General features: G+C 31.0%; 1 protein-coding gene across 5 annotated transcripts in view; it reads left to right on the top strand.

Annotated features, from left to right (window-relative positions):
- The window catches only part of LOC124537084 (protein sickie), a 230,553-nt gene that overhangs the window by 83,180 nt on the left and 125,454 nt on the right, over positions 1-21,919 (top strand). For 4 of the 5 annotated variants that reach the window (XM_047113818.1, XM_047113809.1, XM_047113803.1 and 1 more), the window contains exon 2: positions 4,651-4,833. In XM_047113818.1, coding sequence (XP_046969774.1) covers positions 4,651-4,833 — 183 coding nt within the window. Of the gene's footprint in view, positions 1-4,650; positions 4,834-11,609; positions 11,867-21,919 lie in introns of those variants that run through there. The other variant, XM_047113844.1, reaches the window with a different exon arrangement.

The following is a 21,919-nucleotide window of genomic DNA, read 5'->3' as shown; positions in this document are numbered from 1 at the left end:
CGATAACCTTATTCTAAAAAGATCGGTACTTTGAGACAATCACAGATATGCAAAAGTACATACAGATGAAACAAAAGAAACTCCTTTGTTAAAGTCAATTAATAAAAGTATAATGGCAAATGTAATTGAAGAAAATCTTAATAATAATAATTAAAGAACCTGATTGGATACAATATTTTGTGAGATAGAAATTATTACCTTTTAAAAGGCAAACATTGTAACACAAAAACATTAATCAAATTTAAAAATGTATACCGTGTAAAAGTTTAATGAGAACAATCCATGCCTCTCCATGGTTTTACGTTTTATACCATTAACACCTTTATTACAACAGTCATAAGAGTTACAGTTTCAACAATTAATGTCGAATGTAGTTGATTCGCCTGGGAAATAAACGATACTGCACAATGAGTATTGAGGTCCATTTGTTTGTTTTGGACTCGTATTTCAGAGAAGACTGAATTTATAAACAATGACATTGTTAGCAAAAATTAAGTTTGCTGAGCGTAAATATTTTGCACCGGCACTTAAACAGTACTTATACTACAATAATACTTAGAAATATACATTAATTTGTTATGGAAATCGTCAATTCTAGAAGGTCGTGGATTTAAATTCTGACAAGAGCCTGCTACTGAGTTTTTTAAATGGTCAAGATTTTATTATTAATCTCTTGCTGAGATATATATATTTTTTGGAATAGGTTAGCGGACGAGCATATGGGCCACCTGATGGTAAGTGGTCACCATCACCCATAGACAATCACGCTGTAAGAAATATAAACTATTCCTTACATCGTCAATGCGCCACCAACCTTGGGAATTAAGATGTTATGTCCCTTATGCCTGTAGTTACACTGGCTCACTCACCCTTCAAACCGGAACACAACATTACTGCGTACTGTTGTTTAGCAGTAGAATATCTGATGAGTGGGTGCTACCTACCCAGGTGGGTTTGCACAAAGCCCTACCACCAAGGTAAAGCCCTACCACTCAGACAAAGCCCTACCACCATTACAAAGCCCTACCACCTAGATAAAGATTGTCATACAAAACTAATCTAATTTTGTATATTTCAATTATGTACTAGATATTTATCTCAACGAAAATCCGAATAATAAAACGGACCGGACACATATATCGTTAGAGGCTGGCTCAGCTGTGTAAAAGCCTTTCGCAATAAAGCGATATGAGCTGACTGAAACGTCCATGAACGTTACATATACGTAACATGGACGATCTTAAACGAAATAGAATTGTCGAAAATCTTACCGAAATTCATAGAGAATGAAATATTATATGATTTCGAAACACTAATTTTTAATGGTAATACAAAAAATTGTATGCAAAAAATCTATAATATTACCATATACAACAACAACCAGTAACAATACAAATTCTTGTGTTTTTTGTGACAAAAGTATGTATTTAAGAAAGACAAATGAAGAGATAAATAATCAAAACTCTTTATTTTTTTTCAAAATAATCTGTAATAGTAACCTGGTATTCAAATGGTAGGTCATCGAAATACAAAATCAGACAAAACATAAGACACGTTTATTTAATCTGTTATTTTCATAAGTACCCCTCAAAATATATTGTATCAACATACCACGTACTTTATCCTCCATGTTTTTATATCAGAGTTCATTTCCATTGATGCAGCCAGATTCGATAATATTGTCCGCCCCGATAGATTTATTACAGGGAACAGATATTCGAAACCTTTTTGAATAAACAGTCGCGTGATGTCGGCTGATAAAATCATTGGTTGAGTCGATGTTATCTGAATTGCTTTCGGAGTTTTGATCATTCTATTAAAACGATCGATAAATATTATGGTAATACCTTCTTAGTAGTCCTGCATAAAGTAATATACATATTATAATTTTATCTGTTATTATGATGTAAATATCGAAATTACTAACGTAGTAAAATTATTTAATTTGTAAACGCTCAAAAGCATTGAATACAAAGATTATTTAAAGCTATAGTTTTAGTTTTTTACTCTATGGTAGCGATTTGCACAAGTCCGATTGATTAAGTACCATCTCATCAATACGAACTCATTTCATATTTTATCGCCAAACATGAATTCTTAGTATTGATCTGTCTATGTAACTAAAGGCAGGACTCATAATATCTTAGTGCCCAAAAATAAGTGATAATAGAATGTTGTCTTAAATTTTCGCGATTAAAAATTAAAATAAAACTAGTTCGTAGTCACGGGTAGAGTCTACACGTGACCACGAACGCTGTAAAGTGCTCGAAACGTCGGGATGTTAAAAATAATTAATATACGCGATTCAAATCCGTTATAACTAGTTTTATTTCAAGTGATAATAGAGTTTAGCTCTACACCTGTGATTGTTTTTGGAAACTTAGTTTTATTTATTATAGTTTACTTTTATTTTGAGATTCAATTAGAATATTAATGTAAGGAAAATAAAGTCAAATGTATCATTAGAGAATAATGTCGGTTTGTTAGAAAGGCTTTTAAACGAGAGATTTGTGGTGACTTTCCGCAGAACTCGTGTTCCGTTATTACTATCTGGTGTAAGCGATGTGGTTTGTCATACTAAGAAAGATGAAATTTAATCTAATAAACATTATCAAGGAAATACAAAATACAAGTAATTTTACCTCAAACAAGCTAAAAACAATGTACACGGATGAGGAAAAATAATGTTGTATGAGCCTGCACTAAACATAATGATTGCTTACCGGCAAAGAGCCTCATAACGATTGTTACATAATTATCCTTTCAAAATAACTAACATTAATACTAATTTAAATAGTATTATAAAAAAAATCATAGTGTTATTTGGTGGGCTTTATTTCTGATCGATATTTTATATAATATATTTTAAAGGATTCAACTTATTTCTATTCAAAAAAGGACATAAGATTTAACATCCTGTGCTGTTAATAATGGCTGGGCCAAAAACGGACGATCCCTTTTTTCTTTTAAATAATATAGGAAATTGTTCCAGAATTCTTGCCACCAGTTTACATAGTCATGTTATGGCACACGTTCGTGGTTTAAACAGTATTTAGTTGCTTTTGATTTCTTTATAAACTAAACTAAAGACTAAATAGTCTATTTAGTATTAAATTATACTATTAAATTTATATCGTATACGAGTTAGTAGTAAACTCATAACTTTTACAGAAGTAAGTACTTCACCAGATGGTTACCATTAATAATAATAACGGATTCTAAATCTTACCTGTTTACGCATAAACTGTGCTATATTGTGGAGTCTAAATATACACGTGGAAAAACCGACAACCGTACTACTGATTTTTATTAATATTACATCACCTGCTAAAACTTTAAATATTTTCTTATTTAATAATAATAATCCAATCAGATCTAGTAAGGATATTATAAATTTATGTCAAAAGAATATAACAGCACTATAAAATTATTTGATAATTATGTTATAGTTTTGGGAACTTGAATTTATACTCGAAAGGAAAATATCCAGAGCGCCAGTCGCGAGAATTACTTTGTTACATTGCTATCAGCTAATTAATTCGTCATAAAAGCACTATAAAGCGTTCTAAAATCTTTATCAATATCAATTCAAATTAGCCGCCATCAAGACTTCAAAGTCAATTAACGAGCGAGATGAGTGAGCGAATTGCTTCACACCGAGCCCTGAGTGCCTCCTGCACCGGCGTCGGACTGTCGCGACTCTTCCACTTGTCCCCATTCTCCTGCAAATTGACGCGAATATGACTTAATCCTTTTAAGAATTTACTCCAACACATTACACTAATTTACGGATGACCTCACGCGTAGAGTAAAATATTTCACGCTATCGATACATCACAATGCGCCATCAATAACCCCTTAAGTGCTGGCGATAACGTAGTCGTAAAATAAAAATCTGCGTATATATTTCTTACATGATTCAGTATTTTCAAACAATGGTATGTGGGAAACGAGGTGAAGATTATCGACTATTTGCTCTCTTTTTCGAAATTCTCTTGCAGATATTTACGTGAACCCTGTCGTTAAACTTTAAGTAGCAATTTCGCATCTTACAAACATCGCCTTATCTAACGCTCTTTGTGCGTCGAGATATCTTCGAAAGTACTCGCAGTACCTACTTGCAAGCTTAGTCAGACTGTTGTCTGGATCTAAATGATAATGCCTTGATACCTGTTGCGTTAATACTCGAAACGAAGAGTTTATCGGTATTCTTTGTACTTATTCTAGTGCTGTTGGTATTTTAGAAATCAAACCCGCTAATGAAGCTTGTACTATTAAGTGCATTCGTTGAATTTTCTTAAGGTTAATTTAAGATAATGAAATTACAACGAATGTTTGTATTTCTAAATAGAAAGTTTGTATAACAGCTTTGCATTCAGACGATTAAAGTCTTAAGTCTGGTTGAATTATACAAAGAACAATTCGTTTTGCTTCTATTATTCTATACTTTTTGCAGTAGAATTATATGACGTTTCTTTTTTTAGTATTTGCTATTTGATACTTCCCGATTACCTTAAGATGATTCAATTATCCGTAAGCAAAACGGATAAATGATAATCGAATCTTCGTTAGTTACCTAGTGTAACTATTTCTAAATGTATATTGAGTCTATCGAAAGGGTACATGTAATAACGATTTTATTTGTTACAGATTTACACAGACTGGGCGAACCATTACCTGGAAAGGGCGCGTTCTCGACGTCGGGCGGGAACTTCAGGCGGTGGCCTTGCTCGCGATTGTGCTGATGGACTGCTACTGGCTGACGTGCTGGAAGGCGTCACAGGGCTGAAGGTGCCGAGAGTACATCGCAAGCCCCGGAATCCTCAACAAATGGTGAGTCATGCATACACTAACTGTTACATACATTAAAGTCTCCCTAATGTAAGTATCACATTAGAATTGATTTACGGTGGGAGCATTCTTTCATTATTAAAATGAATTTTATATAATCACTGCATACTGTAAATAAATCCTTCGGCCGTCTGTCTGTAGTTTTACGATTAACTCCAAAACTACTGGACATATTTACATGTGGTTTTCGCTAATATCAGGAGTGATTCATGAGGAAGGAGTAGCTATATAACTTATCAAGGTTTTTGCGCAAACTATTCATTAGATTGATATGAAAGTTTGGCAGGTTGTTCTGCTTATGTCCTCGAAAGCGAAGATTTTTATTTTTTCACATCTAGTTGAAACGAACCACAATTCAATTTTACCTTTGACTATAAATCTAAACGAGTTTTACTTGCAAAACAGACTATCTGCCTGGTTTTAAACATGCTTTGATGGAAATTCAAATGTGATCGGAATGTAACAGCGTCTTGACAGCGTTTTTCATTTAAATATATGAATGTGTTAAAATGTGTGTTAAGTTATTTTTTCACTAAATATATCAAGTATAGTTTTTAAAACTGATAAAAGTCTCTCTAGTAAAACACATTGATACTTACGATAAAAAAACTAGTAATATTATAATCCCTTAATCTTAATCCCGGATGCTGAATTTTACCTTCAGACATCTCGTCAAAATTCTACGTTTAACCCGCACCACCACTTTCTCAAAATCTCTGATGTCTCTGATGTCCGAAAATCCACAACAGCGCGATTTCTTAGACATTTTCTGCCTCGCACAACCACTTTGTGGAACCAGCTATCGCCGGCGGTTTTTCCGTAAAAGAGCGTACTTCTTTTTTAAAGGCCTTTCCTAAAGGTTGCAGATGTCCATGGGCGGTGGTAGTCACTTTCCATCAGGTGAGCGAGTAGGAGACTCGTTTGCCACCTATGTCATAAAAAATAATAGTAATACAATTAATTGCCTAAAAATACTTCGTGTAACTTTATTATAAACAAATAATAGCTATCCATCATCGGCACGTCAAAATATCTAACAGCCAAATATCCGGTTAATTTGTTTGTTATTAAATCCGGTCGAAAATGAAAGCGGCTCAGGATCATTGTGTTAGCTCGAAATAGCTATCAACTCACAAATCATTTAGTCAGGTACATATCTGCTCCGTATATGGGTTTACGGTTGGCTACACAGGTATCGATGCACTTTGACAAACACGCATTCGAAATGCACCTTTGTGTATATTATACATAAAGATCAAAATTGTTTAAAATCATCATTATAGTTTCCTATATCTTTGTTGGTATGGCTACGTTTATGGGATAGGTAGCCCACAAACCCGAATCATGTATTGAACCACGATGCTTCCGGTATGAGTTTGTATTTGAGAAAGTGCTGATAAGATTTATTGGTTGGTAAAACGTACGACGTTCTGTAATGAGTGTTGTCTGTTCACACTGCAATAGTATTATATACCTTTATCTAATAACATACAAAAATATTGTTTTAATAGAAACTTAATGAAGTATGTCTACGAATTTTAACAAACAAAAAAGGTTTCAACAAAAAAGTTTCAATGCATATTGTCGGTTTTTGTTGATTTTTAAATTGTATTACTAATACATTGTGGCCAATATAATTACAGAGCAAATTGAACCAAGTGTATTACATTTCTAATCCGCAGTACAAAGTTCATCGAATACAAAAGTTATAAAAAAAGAAGCCGCTACTATAGAAGTGCGCTACATTTGCGTAATTTAATCTACCTGTGGTGGACGCACAATGCAACCACATCCGCAGAGAACAGCGCAGTCCCCCTGAAACGTTTGAATAGGTTAAAAAGCAAACGCGATACAGCTTAAGCGACGACAATTACAATACCATACGAATGATTCGAAATATACATTTTAACAAACGTTCTGATTTTATACTTTTTAATTTTTTAATGCTCGTGACAGTTCCATTATACTTTACTGACTCACTACTCTGCCTTTATAAATACAAAAAAAAAAAACTTTTAGTTGGGAAATATGTATATCGCCTGATGTTTGCTAGCGGGATATTGAAAACACTTGAAACAATGTGTACAACAGTGTGAATGCAATCAAAGTAATAAGACAAATTTTAATTAAATAATTAAACATGCTGTTCATTTCTTTTTTGTGTTTTTTGTTGACCTTTCAAAGTGGGCTATCAATATTACCAAATTTTGCAAATAGAAGTGCAGCAGTGCAGATCTAAAGCAAAGAAAAGAAATAAACTATCGAAAAAAATGATTCCAGGTCTAGAAAGTCTAAGCAGACCGATACCATCATATAGACCAAATAAATAAAAACAATTATGTAGAATTTGCGACAAAGTAATTTGAATAGCCATTCCGTGCCCGATGAACTGGTCATTAACACTGAACCAAATCAAAGCTATTGTTACTTTTCATTCGTTGATATCATCAATTCCTATTTATTCGTATTATGTAATATATAGATATTCAAATATACTCGTATACTCCTATGTTTAGTTAATATTAGTATTATTAAGATGTATTGCGGTTTCGTAATGATCCTAGTTTCCATTCAAACAGTTTGTCATTGACTTGAAAACCAATTAATCATGACTCAATTACACCGTGAGCATGTATTGTGCGTTCTGTGTGATGTACTAGAGATATAACTCACAGATAACGAATATATTAATACTAACTTTAGTAGTAACTTTCATAAGGAAATATTTCACAACTGTTTAGCACTCGTGACTTTATTTATATCGTTTGGACTTGCTTTATTGGCATTGCTGTGCTTTTTTTTATCAAACTGGACCACCCTCGATGTACACAGCCTATACAATAAAGGATAAATTATCGGTTCACACTTCTCAATCAGTGAACGCTCTACTTTAACGTCAGCAAAAAAAACTATTGTAAATATATAGAAACTTAAAATAAAAACCTCCTTAAAGTTGTAATTATATTGACACATTTGATTTTTTTAAAAACTGTAATACCGAAATTTGAATTTAGAACTAAGTACGTTTTTATTTCAAATATGAATGTCATGACCTCTTTTGTTATTGAAAAGATATCGGAAAAGTGTCTAGACGCACTCGAAGAAAGTTTCCTGTTTATTTGCTAGACTGCATTAATAAGATATAAAACACGCTAAAAGTTAATCCAGTGTCACCGTTAACAATATAAAAACTATGACTCATTTTTTATCACGCTTTATAAATTCCCGTTAAACGACACATACCATCGTATTTGTTAAGAGTTCATTACCTTTAAATTTATTTATCCTGTTATATTACTCGTAGTGCCCTCTAAGTCATTAAGAACGACCCTTTCACTGAATATACAAAGAAAAGCCGTATTCCAATTTTAAAATTACAAGAGAGACAAAGGCACAAAACTTTAAATCCTAAAATTGGCTCGGACATGTAACAAAGATCAACATTTAATTATTAATCATTTAAGTACACGTTTGTGTCAGATTTATATAATATATATAATTAAACTTTAAAATACAAATATTCATGTATCAATCAATCATTACAATGAACTAGAAAAGCATACTTTACATATTACAAACCTGATTGGAAAAAACATATTTTACCACTATCATAGAAATGTTTTAACTTCTTTCGTAAGTACACTTTATACTTCAACCGTACTACTTAAAGTAACTTTTCTATGTGAGTGTACTTGAGTTATATTCCACACCTAAAGTTCAATGCTCAAGTTTAAAACAACATGTCAACTTATCGTTGTTTTAACGACTTATTCTTAGACGCTTATGACGTTATGGTCAAATGTATGAGAAAAAATTGAAACAGGCTTTTTGAACGATAAATGTATACCAATCGGTATAAATAGGGGTCAAATTTAAATGACGAGTTACTTTGTATGGGTATATTTATATATTTCTTTACTACCAAGGAGATATTTTAATTAAATAAGAAACCCAGTTAAAATTACTCTCATAAATTGTTACACTTTATTGAAATATGATGTATGTGTCTCATTGTAACAAAAAAGGATATTAATAATGATTTTTGACATGTATTTCTTAGAACAATTTCAAAAGGTAAATTTCAAAAGAAAACAAGAAAAAGAATATTATTGAAACAAAGGCCAATAAAAATAGCGCGTAAAATGAATTTGAAATTTTAAAATGTATGAAATATGTCGATTTGAATTACACATAGTTCTAGCGATAATTTATGTTGTAAGGTGTTACGAACCCTGATTATTTACACTCGCTTGATCGGAAGTCGGGTATTGTTTGAACATGTGTTGAAAGAAACGATACAGTTAAGGGCTTGTACAAAACTGCAGTACCAAAGGTCTTAACCGACGGAAAAATAATAAAATCTTGTTTACCGACCAAAGTACTTTATAACCTCTTTCTAGAATATGCGGCGTCTTGTGTACTAGACAATATTATCTTGGCCAAAGTTTCAATTGCACAAACAAGCACTGATATTGTGCAAGAGATTATAGGCAAAAGATTTTATTGATGGTAACTTAGTTCAAACCCTTCTGTATACCATCCATCATAAATATGTTCTACCGAAAAAACAGCAATACTCAGTATTTTTATGTACCGATTTGAGCTGTGAATGAATGAATTAATACCAATGTTAACGTAACCTTTTTGACTCCAAGATTAGAGACGCTTTGATATTTTAAAGAACGGTTAATATTTTTAAAAGCGCCTATTATGTCCGGCGATGGTCACCACCATCAGGTAGACTTGTTTTCCTATGTTATAATGAAAAACAAAAGCAAAAAAAGTAATGTAAAATTTGTACGTAAGTTACGACCGCAAACGCAAAAAACTGTTTAGATTTTGGACGTTTTTATTCGTTGCATGCAGTTTTTATTTTTTATTTTAATGTAACATTAGTAATAACAATCAACATTCAATTTACAATCATTTAAAAAAAATGTACAGATTTAAATCGAACACTGATCTGTAAATTTTTCAATAGACGACTAATGAAATAAACATTCATACAATCCTCACTCCGACAAAAAACATAATTAATTACACCAAAACAGCCACTAAGAAGAATATATAACACGCCACAAATTGAAAAAAAATACATTATCGATATTAAAAAGACCAATAATGCCTTTTGAAGTTTTTTTTTTAATTTTAATTAACTCTTTCCGCTGTTAATTATTCCATAAAAGGATACAAATTTAATAATTCCTTGATATTAGAAGTTAATGAGTTGAGGTATTTTCAATATTTTGTTCGGAGAAGTTTTTGCTTAGCATCCTTGATCCATACAAAAACTGACAAGAAAGCGTATTGTTTATGTTTTTTTACGTGTAAAGATTTATTGCATCTAAGGATAAAAACTCTGCCTGTCGATCTGTTGAACAATGTATGCGATACTACGAGTTTGTTTCAATAAAATTAAAAAATGTACAAACTTCTATTTAATCCGTTTAAATATGACAAAAATTATTATATTGATTATGCGTGCAATGTCTAAGCACAGTTGATTAGTTGAAACTAACACAAGAGTAATTAATGAAGTTAAATATGGTCTAAAAAAACATGTAGGAAAACGTATTCGTTAAAATTATTTTTTTTATTTACATAAGAATTAACAATAAGTCTAAATTAATGAATTAAGTAAAAGTATGAAACAATGTTAGTTTAAATTTGATATAATCGGTAAATTAATTCTATGATATACCTATATGGAAAATGTTTTCCATTAGTGTTTTATTATTACATGTTAATAAATCGTGTAACGAAAAATACAATTAAGAAATTAAATAAGTAGGTACAGTAAGCCTCAAATATTTTCGTATAAAATCGAATCGAAGTGAATATTAGAAAGAAAATAAAATTGTTGATGAAAAAAACAGTACTAATAATTAGTTATTGGACTTACAAATAAATTACGAATAGAGAAGACAGCTAATTGAATATTATAGATTAAACCTCATAATTTTGATGCTAACTGTACACTTTGTTACCATTTTATTCATCCACGATCGTTTGATAACCAATCAATTATAAAAATATATACTTCCTCAATAAATAATTTATTATACAAAACAAAAATACTATTCCCATTTCATTATATAAAACTTCGGATTTCGAGGTGAAAATGATAAAAATGTATAAGTTTATATGCAATATAAAGTAAATATAAATTGTTGACAAATACAACATTGCCAAAAATGTGTCTGATCTGACCATTGATAAAGGTTTTATTATCTGTGCGATTGTCCATGACCTACCGCTACCCGGATAATGCCTTCAAATAATCAAAGCCGATCTCGAGAAAATCGTAACTGCACTATTGTTATCGGTTTAGATTCCATTACGATATTTTATATTACATAGTAATGCCTTTTGAGGTTTGAGCATTAGAATAATGCTATTTTATTATTTATTTCGATTTAAAAATCATTAAGATTATATTAAATCGTGGAGCAGTACGTTTTATTTACGACATTCGAATGGTATAAATGTATTTAAGCAGTAATAAAAGTCTCTTTAAAAACTCAAATAAAACCTTATGTCTTTAATTGCATATCGTAATCGCACAGATCGATAGCATAAATTATACGAATATATGTCGTTTTTAAAATTAAAAAAAAAAAACTTCCATTTTAATGTTTCGATGTGAATTAAACGACTAATTGATAGCTTGAAACTATTACCACAGCCTCTCATTCGTTATTTCATGATTCCTTCAACAATCAAGCGAGACTCGTACTTCGAAGTCATTCGGGCATTCGCCTCGCTCGGTTGTGGTTGGGTTGCTCGATTATCAGAGTTTAATAATGTTTCGACTTTTCGACGTTCGTTCGATTTAATCGTTTCGATCACCTTGATTCTTTATTCGAATTTTTAAATTATCTGTGACAGTTGAATGTGTTCTATTGTTTTAATTAGAGTGATTTTATTGTGCATTGTTTTGTTTTGACTAGCGATCGGTGATATTGAAGTTACTCGTGATAAGTGTATTGTGTTATAAAAGGATAACTAAAAAGAGGTCAGTACTTTATTGAATGCCGACAAATTTGTTGACCGTTGCCTGTTTTGAAATCTAGTTCTTTCAAAAAACTAGTGCCGTTAATTTTATATACGTCTATATAATATGATTTATGACTGTTGAAGCGTTTTAAATTATAAAATATTAAATGTCTTTATGTATTCTTTCTTTTTAATCTTAGAATCGAATATAAATCTTTTATTTTTTATTTATACCGTTTTTCTAATTTTGTGTTCATTTAGAATGTTAAACATATATCTATGGTACGATCGAAAATTATTTATTAGACAATTTATATTTTTTAAAATTATTTAGGATTTAAAAAGTAATCGTAATTTGAAAAGTAATTTATTTAAATATTAGACTATACTACCGATACAAACCATTGTTTATGTATCAAGTAGGTAGTTTTAAAAAATTTCTAGACAACTAGTTTAGAATTATTTGAAAAAAAAAAGATAACATTGCATAAATTAATAACGAATATTTTAAAATATTCGTTGTCCCATCCGTTTTAGGGGTTTGTCGATAGGTTTTAGGTATAAAAAGCCCTGTGACCTTCCTTCAATGGTTCAAAGTTACTACATAACAAATTTCATCAAATACCTTTCAGTTCCTTCTCCGTGAAAGAACAAAAAAACAGATGGACTAACGGAGATATTTCGCATTTTTAATGTTAGTTTAGATTATTCACTTTTGATTATATATTTGATTACATTTAAATCGTATTAAATAGTTTTACAGACATTAACCAAAAACCTTATTAATCTCAAAATTTTAAAAAGTTACCTAGTGGATTGAATTAAACAAATATTTTAAAAATGTATATAACCTCATCGTTTTCAAATTTAGAAAGAAAATTTTTGATGAATTACATTTTTGCTTAATCAAATTGTACTAGTATTGACTATTGTTATGTTTTATCTAACACATGTTTACACACTCATATTAGCAACATAAAGCTTACAAGATACAATCATTCTATCGAATACCGTCATGATTAAAATACAAACTAAAGCTGTCACACACGCAAGCGAGCAAACTTGGCGATATGTCGACATAAATAAAGTGCAATTTACAATTTTACCGATGTATTTCCAATATTAAGGAGGATCATACAAATTAATACGGATTCGCCACGCATCGGCTATAAATCGCGAATGCAGCTGTAAAAATGTTTCGGTCGTATTTTGTTTTGCTAAGTGACTTTTCACACTTGTCTGATGGGTGGTCGCCTTCTGATCGCCGTCTTGCCGCACGTGATTTCCCAGAAGTCGATTTGTGACACGTATTAATGTTGCTGCGTTTTATTTCAATAAAACGTTCGTGTGGATGAATTTCGACTACCATCAAAGGACTTGCAGTGCTAAAAATAAATTTAATTGTTAAGATAAATTGTGAGATTATTATACACGTACTTTCATGTGTTCTCAACACGACGATTCAGATTTCAGTAGAAGATATTTGTTCTTTAATCATTATTAATTTACAAAAAATAAAATCAAGATTTAATTCGATTAGTGAATATTATGGAAGGTTGCATAAATCGTTTCGTGTGTAAAGACATTAGCGGTGCGCAGGCGCCGCTCGTACACTTCGTCTCCTTGAACTGTCGTCCCATGCTTAAGGAGCAACAGATTTAATGTCAGGGAGCTTACATTACGTATGTATATTCATATTAATAATCGCCAAAACCAGACGCGAACTGGGACACGGTGATTAATACGTTCGCATAATGTTTTTTCTCTTGCTTGTCTACTCGACTAGTCCAAACAGGTCAACCGCTCGACATGACTCCGTTAATTGTGTAAATATACATATATATTAATAAGCGGAGACCTTTTTTTAAACTACATTACTGAAAAAACTACTTCAATATAAAACATAAAACTTACGAGTGCTAGTAAGTGCAGCTCATATCGGATAAGATTTTAGTATAGTAACATTATTTATGTAAGAAGTTGCGCTTCTGTTTCACTCGCTTTAAATAAAGTCTATTGAGGTAACAAGCGCGAATTTTATGTTGTGTGTTAATGTAGGTAAGCGTTAATTTGTCTGTATGAAATAGAGATAGCTCGTTTGCTGTAACTGATTTTAATGAATACTCTATGAATATATGAATTATAATTCCGAAAAGAGGTTTTATATGTCATTTAATTTTATCAGATATGATCGATAGATAGTGAATGAGATTTATCTGTAACGAACGTCGTACACAAATCAGTGACGTCAATCGGTCTCCTTAAACAATTTATTTCGACAAGATGTTTGTCAGTTTATAGATTGTCGTAAAATATAACGAGATTGTGTTCATATTTACAGAGAAAATCTATAGCAATTACCCGATTTCAACGGATCGATCACGATTTTACGTAATTGGAAACTATTTAATAATTTTCTTAAAATGTGCAAATAAAATCTCTATTTGTATAAAAGCGAAAAAGCAGTCTCAGATTAATCACAAAATCTCCAAAACTATAACACATAAAAACTTGAAATTTGGCAGGTAGGTTTCTTTATTGAAAAATTTCTTATTTAAGTAGACATACGCTCAGAACGGATGTCAAGAAACTCTACCCCCAAAGGGGGTAGGGATTGGAAGTTTGTGTTTTATAAATTTCGGGTAAAGCCGCTTGTTAGGTTAGTATATCTATATATACATATTAGTACGTTGATTTCTTAAAATTCATCCAAATATTTCGAAACAAAATTACTAAACGTACATTATACGGTAATATTTCATACTTTTCCTGCTTATAAATTTGCAATAATAATGTAATTTGCAATAAATAAATACGTATTATTAGATATTAAATGTGATTCATAGCCTAAAATCATCTTACTCAGCGAGTTGCTCATAGCATTTTCATTGTCAATAACTTGTTTTTGCTCAATGCAATTAGGTTGGGCCACAAGAAACGATTCTCCGAAATGTGGGGTAACGATCAATGTAAGTTCAACTAAATTATCTCGTTATTCAAAGAACGTGATGTCAGAATTACTAAATATAGATCATAACTATTAAAAGGGTTGTCCAATAATCGTAACATGGAATATTACCGATCAATTTTGTCGATTTTTACAAACCAACCGTCATCGTTATGGGTGCAAATATCGATATTGATACGTAGCTTGGTTGGTAGCATTGCCAATAATATTAGCAAGAGAAAAAATAAATTCTTCATTCATTCTTCAATATCTTGCAATTTAATAAATACCAGACGCCCCTGACTGGCACGATAATATTTTTTTATTCATACTAGACAATTCACATGTAAATCAGTCTAGCGCTGCCAGACTTCAGAATGGCAACCCTTAATAATGCGTTTGTTAAGACTTCCTATTTTATAAGAAAGCCTCATTCTAACGTATTGGTTTTCAATTTTTATTGTTCATAACCATTAAATAGATTGTCCTCTTACATATAAGAACTTTTTATTATTTAAATAAAACTAATTATAACGGATGAATCGCGTATATTAATTATTTTTAAAAACATCCCGACGTTTCGAGCACTTTGCAGTGTTCGTGGTCACGGGTAGACAACTTTTTATTAGATAGTGGAAAGAAATGTGTTAGGTATATATTTCTTTTTTAATTTTCACATTATGTAACTATATATAATGCTAGTAGTAGCCCGCGGCTTTGTTCGCGATTTAGGGTGTTGGGTGTCATTCGCTAGGCAAAAATGTAACCTATGTGTTTTCTTGGAGTTCAAGTTTGCTTCATACCAATTTTCATTAAATTCGGTTCAGCGGTTTGGTCGTGAAAGAGCTACAGACAGACAGAGTTACTTTCATATTTATAATATTAATATGGATGATATTATTATGACTATGGCACTCAGATATATGTGTATTACTAAAAGCGTCTACGGTGTAAAATTTACATCTAAATCCATACAGGATATTTCATTTGTTTAGTCGCCTAATGCAGTCAAATTAATCGGTACATGGGACAATCAGTCGGTAATATATGTAGATTATTAAATATAATAATTAAATTATTACTTAAACTGAATGGAAATCAACGAATTTTACATCGCACGTGTTCGTCATCTACGTATAATATAGTTGTTTAACGAGTACTATAAATTAATCAAAGTTTTATGAGCATGTTATTTAAATGTTTTAATTGGCAAAGCTAAATATTGTTATTTTGAACATAAAATTAGGTATTTAAGAGATGTTTAAAACATGAATGTCGCCGTTTACAATATTTAATTGTAAAAAAAAATTGACGATCGGCCAGCTACAAACATTTTTAATTTTTATTTTAACATTTATACTTAGAGTTACAGAGTAACTATTAATTACAATTGTAAGGAATTTATCGATATGCTGATTAAAGTAATCTGTTCTTATGTATCTCATCACGACTTGACACTAGCGAAATATTACCCTACTGACATTAATGAAATCCATTAATCAAAAAATATATAACGTCGAATGTGTGTCACGTACCTAATATTTACAACCAATTATCCACCGTTATGCGTTTATCGAACACAACAATTGTTGTTGATAGCCAAATCAATTATTGCATTGTTACGCGCGTTCTCACATTGCAGTTCGCATTCGTTGCATCTTTGTTTTTGTCCATAGACACGAACGATGGTAATAGAAAACAAATATTTCTATAATAACTGCTATCAGACTTATTATAGGGAATTTGTTGTACGTGTTAAAATGATAATTTCATCTTGAAATAGAAAACTAATCAATTCTTTTTATATCGTTCCGATTATTGATCTATTAATCGGAAAAAAAATAGCGTTCAATCACGTTTAAATTAAGAACAATGTAGTTCGTTAGTGACGTGCTTTCAAAGATAATAAATACATTTCCATATAAGTGCGTAATAAACTTAAGAAATTGGATCAAGGTTGGAATTTATTGTTTTGCAAATTTTCCCGGTTTAGCATACATTAAGGCTATCAGGAGATGAGTTATGTATGAGATCAGCGCGTTGGCGGACCGACGCCGCTGCAATTGTCACGTCCTCTGAACTCGATCCCACATACTAAGACTGACTTGGCTACGTCCGTTCCACTTTTCATGATATTAGATTTTCCTTATAATTATTTTAGATTGATATAATTGCAATATAGACTTTTTAAACCGGTCTATGAATATGGTATTTTATTGACTTCTTTTTGAGAGTACTGTTATAAATGTGGCCAGAGGAAAAAGCAATACATTAATACAGACATCTACCTTATCTTATGTATCTTTAGTTTCAATATTTTGTTCAAAAATAGAAAAAGCTATTATATTATCTTGGTCTTTGTTAATAAAGATGAGACTTAACAAATACATTTAGTAAGTAATTATAAGTTCCGTTGGAGGTTTTTAAAATATTTTCCTTAGTAAGAAAATTAAGTATAAAGACTTTTTACGTTTTACGTTTTACTAATAAATGTTGTTATCTCGGTCTTTTGAATATCAAATCAAATGCAACAAAAAGAGATAAACTAATATAATAAACATTTATAAGTAGGACTGTAAGATTTTAGCGCATTTATAATGGGATGTTGTGTTTCTATAGAAATTATATGTTTTAAAGAGTGATATTATGATCACTCAGTGATTCATCAACGCCCCATGTAGAGCCCTGGAGCGAGTCATGTTATTTGAGGAGTGCAATGTTCCCTTAATGAAGCTTCGAGTAATGACGAGATTTTTTTGTGATATCACAAAAAAAAGACGCGACGAATTTAAAATTTCACGTTTATTATTTGCATAATTAATATCTCCACTACACATATATCATTTAGCGGCTTTTTATTAAGTGTTATGAAAGAATATCATGTTGGTTTTTTAAATGTCGAACATCGAAATATTTAATGATAATGTTTTCCTATTCGTCAAATATATTCAACCTTATTTCCTCCAATTTTTACCAAAGCGATAAACAAAAAAAAAACCAAAATTCGTTTATTAAAAAAAAAATAACGTCAATGATGTAAAATTGAACTATGAATTTATTAATCAACATGTGTTTCTTAAATTTATATGTTTAACGTACGATGCCGCTGAGCGAACACGTGTGTCGTGGGCCTTGAACTTGTCGATAGAATGTCAATCCTGTCTCAATCTAATGATTTGCCCGGTATTCGTTATCATTAAACGACATTACACTTAAAACTTGATCAATCATCACTAATATTATAACAGTTTATTTTGTTGATATTTTATAATATTATAATCGCTAGTGAGAACGCCTATGAAGATAGCGTAAGAAACAAATAATTATACAAACTCATTTTTTCATTAATAATATAATATTAATAATATAATATTAGAATCGAACTCAGGATTTAAACTTGAATGAGCGGCTGAGTATTTGTATTTTTAATTTGACCCATTAATATATATACTAATTGGGAACTGTCAACTTAAATGGTAGTGTTAATTGGTTCGTATTAATTTGTTTTAACTTGAAAGTAATGAAGGCATTCATGAAGTGCAAACAATGTGACTTATCGTAATTTATTAACAAACCAAGATAATCCAATTCAAAATTTATAGAATAATATATAATAAAAATACATTACATGTCAAAAACTTTTGATAGTATAACAGTTAAAATTAAGATGCTTAAATAGTTATAAACAATGAAAACTCTATCCAGATCGGATAGGTATTTTTTGTGATTATTGCGATTATTATAATAATAATGTCATAATCAACATACATACAGCTCGAACGGTAATATTATTTATTTCGAAGTCCGTTAAAAATAAAATGAATAGCCGTTTCTCTACGCAATATAAAGAAATCTTTCTATTTGTTAGAATAAGATGTTGATAATGTAATTGTTTTTTTTTTTTCATATACATATTGTATAAGGAAAAGTTTAGCCCTTAAATGGTTTCTTATTTTAAAACGTGCTTTGTTTTACCTAGTGGTTAATTAAGAGTAGAATGTTCAGTTGTCATGTGTTGGGCTAAAAATGCGCCTATGTCCTTCCTCGGATTTCAAATTTCCTACAAATCAAATTTCATTAAATTAGGTTCTACCGTTCGGTAGTGAAACAGCGACAGACAGACAGAGAGAGTTATTTTCATATTTATTATATTAGTATAGATTTTGTGCGTTTTTTATTTATAAATAAAAAAAATTCTTTTGAAGGATAATATCTTTTTTCCAATAAATTTTGAGGTCGATACGCACTGCAACCGAAATCAAAGTAGCAAACACGGTTCCGGAACGGGAACGAAACCATACTCTTTATTGTTTTGGATTTCCGGGGGTCAATTAAAATTGTTCTTTTGTTTATAGAACGGTTAGGAGTTACTTCGAGTGACGTTTTCGCATGAGCTGCATAATATCCTACGATTTTAAAACTATTATAAATTTTGTTATTAATAATAACATTTGTTTACTTTGATGTTGATATAACTATTATCTATTATATTAAAAATTGGGATTCTATTTAAGCGGTCAAATGTGATTTCAAATTAAATATATTTATTAGATGTATTCATTGATAGACCTATGCGGTACCAACCTTGAGAACTAAGATGTTTAGTCTCTCGTGCTTATAATTCATTATGATGACTAATTAAGTAACCTACTACAAAGCCCTAGCACCAATTTTGATATTATTGAACAATAAATACACCTAAAATAAAAAATAAAAAAAAAACAGATTTAAAAATCTAATAAATTCGTTTCTACTTTTTTTTATAAAGGTTTTCGATCTTTACTCCAAAACATTGTGGAATTCGCCAATAATAAAAAAAAAAACATGAGAAATATATAAAATACGTATGATAAATCATAAGGCTCTAGACTGAATGCTTAGTAACATCACTAACGACGCCATTATTATCTTCCCTTATTCATAAACATCGCATTAAACTTATCCAATGTGAACAATCCATTTTTAAAAAGACGCGCTATGTGCTTTCTTAATTTTCCGTCGACTGTAATGACTTTAATGCATTTAATGCAACCACTACATTTATAAAAGTGTCACCGTTAATCGCTGCATATACAAGTGTAAAGGCATTCTATATATAATTTACGACACTTTTTTGTAACGTTAAATAATTCTTGTGAATGCTGCTGGGCTAAGATTCTCTTCAGATCACTAAATTGTACTCCGTAGCAGATTTTGTTGTGTTAGTGTTACTTTTATTATATTTAACTTTCGAACATCAATATTATTAACCGTGCTTGTATTACGATTCATACCAAAATATTGATTACAAGCAAACGTTTTCTTTACCAGAGCGGAGATGGCCCAGTGCTAAGAACGCGTGCATCTTAACCGATGATTGCGGGTTCAATCTCAAGCACCACTGATTATTCATGTGCTTAATTTGTATTCGTATTTGGCGGTGAAGGAAATATCGTGAGGAAACCCGCATGTGTCTAATTTCATAGAAATTCTACCACATTTGTATTCCACGAACCCGCATTGGAACAGCGTGGTGGAATATGTTCCAAACCTTCTCCTCAAAGGGGGAGGAGGCCTTAACCCAATAGTGGGAAATTTACATTTGTTGTTTTTTTTTGTTTTCTATGCCAAAATAGAAATTTAATTTATCTCTGATTCGAACACCCGATTCGATCGAGCCCTATCGACTGAATCACCTCTTCCGTTACATTGTAAGTATTAAGAACAAAACAAGTCAGTCACTCTGTGATTTGTTCCGGCTATCGGAACCGCGCCTCGCCCGAAATATAAGTGGGTTAATTTGTTATGTACGACAGATTTATGACTTTCAAGGAAGGTAGTGCTTACGTTTAAACTGCTGGTGAGTACAGACACGACGGAGAAACAAGATTACTAAGATTTATTATACATGTTATAGCTGTCAATCAAAAATACACCTTAAGAATTTGTGTACAAACTCTAAGCAATAAAAAGTAATTTGAGTAATTGTGATGGATTTAAGGTTGTATATTAAACACTTACTATCAAATTTATATAGTAATAGTGGTAGCTTGCGGTTTCCCCCGATTTGTCGTCAAATAGTACGCAGAAAAATAAAACATAAGATAGTAATTGCCTTTGTCTGTTCTAGAGGTTCAAGCTTGTTTACTAACATGACTTTGTATTTTTTGAATTGTTAAAAAAGAGTAACTACTGAGTTTCTTGCCGGTTCGGTTAGCTCCGAAGAATCTACTTTCCGAACCGGTAGTAGCTTCACTTATTTTTAAAATGACGAATCAAAAGTGCTTGTAAAAGCCTACGTGAATAAAGTTTATTTTGATTTTGTTTTATATAAAATTTCATCAAAATCGGAGCAGTTTTTTGACTGTGACAAACAACAGACAGACAGATTACTTTCACATTTATAATATTACTATATATACTATAAAATATTTCACTAGATGTTCACTAGTTATTAAAAATGCGACCAAAATACAAAAAACTAGGAAAATTTATAAATCTTAGACGTTATTATGAATATAACTGGTTCCAACGTTTATTGTGTACGCTCCTTTAGTAGTGCACTGTACGGGGAAAGCTGTTAATGGGCAGGTCTTAACGAAGATAATGAAATATGTCGTAACTTGAACTCTATAATAATAGTTGCGTTGTCAGTAGGTTAGTGTGCTCAGTAAGGGATTTACATTGTTATTTTATAGGTAGTTCTATTCAAGTATTAATATATGGTCGCCATCAGGGTTCGTATGATGATATAACTACCAACAGAATAATATTGTAGACATTGTAATTGTCTATAAAATAAGTTTATCAAACATATTTTTTATTGTATAGATAGATGGACAAATGACAGGAGTGGGTATTTTGCTTGTCTTTTAACTTTTTAAATTGCATGTAAATACAGAAAAAAGTATTTATTATGTTTTTTTTTTTTAAATCATTTATAAAATATGCGATATGTTATATGACAGCGATTACCTTTAACATACAGTAACGTCTAATAACGGGTTATTATGTCCATATGTGTTCGCGTGACCGCCACCAGCGTTCTGTTAAATTGATATCTTTTCACTTCCCTCCATAGAAGGGGAAGTTTATCTTGATTTATTATAGGCTTTAATATGAAATAAAGTGTTCAGCAGTTTACTT

The sequence above is a fragment of the Vanessa cardui genome, chromosome 2 (assembly GCF_905220365.1).
Source record: "Vanessa cardui chromosome 2, ilVanCard2.1, whole genome shotgun sequence".
Taxonomy (NCBI): domain Eukaryota; kingdom Metazoa; phylum Arthropoda; class Insecta; order Lepidoptera; family Nymphalidae; genus Vanessa; species Vanessa cardui.
The sequence above is the reverse complement of the archived record's forward strand: the minus strand, read 5'-3'. Positions and strand labels throughout refer to the sequence as shown.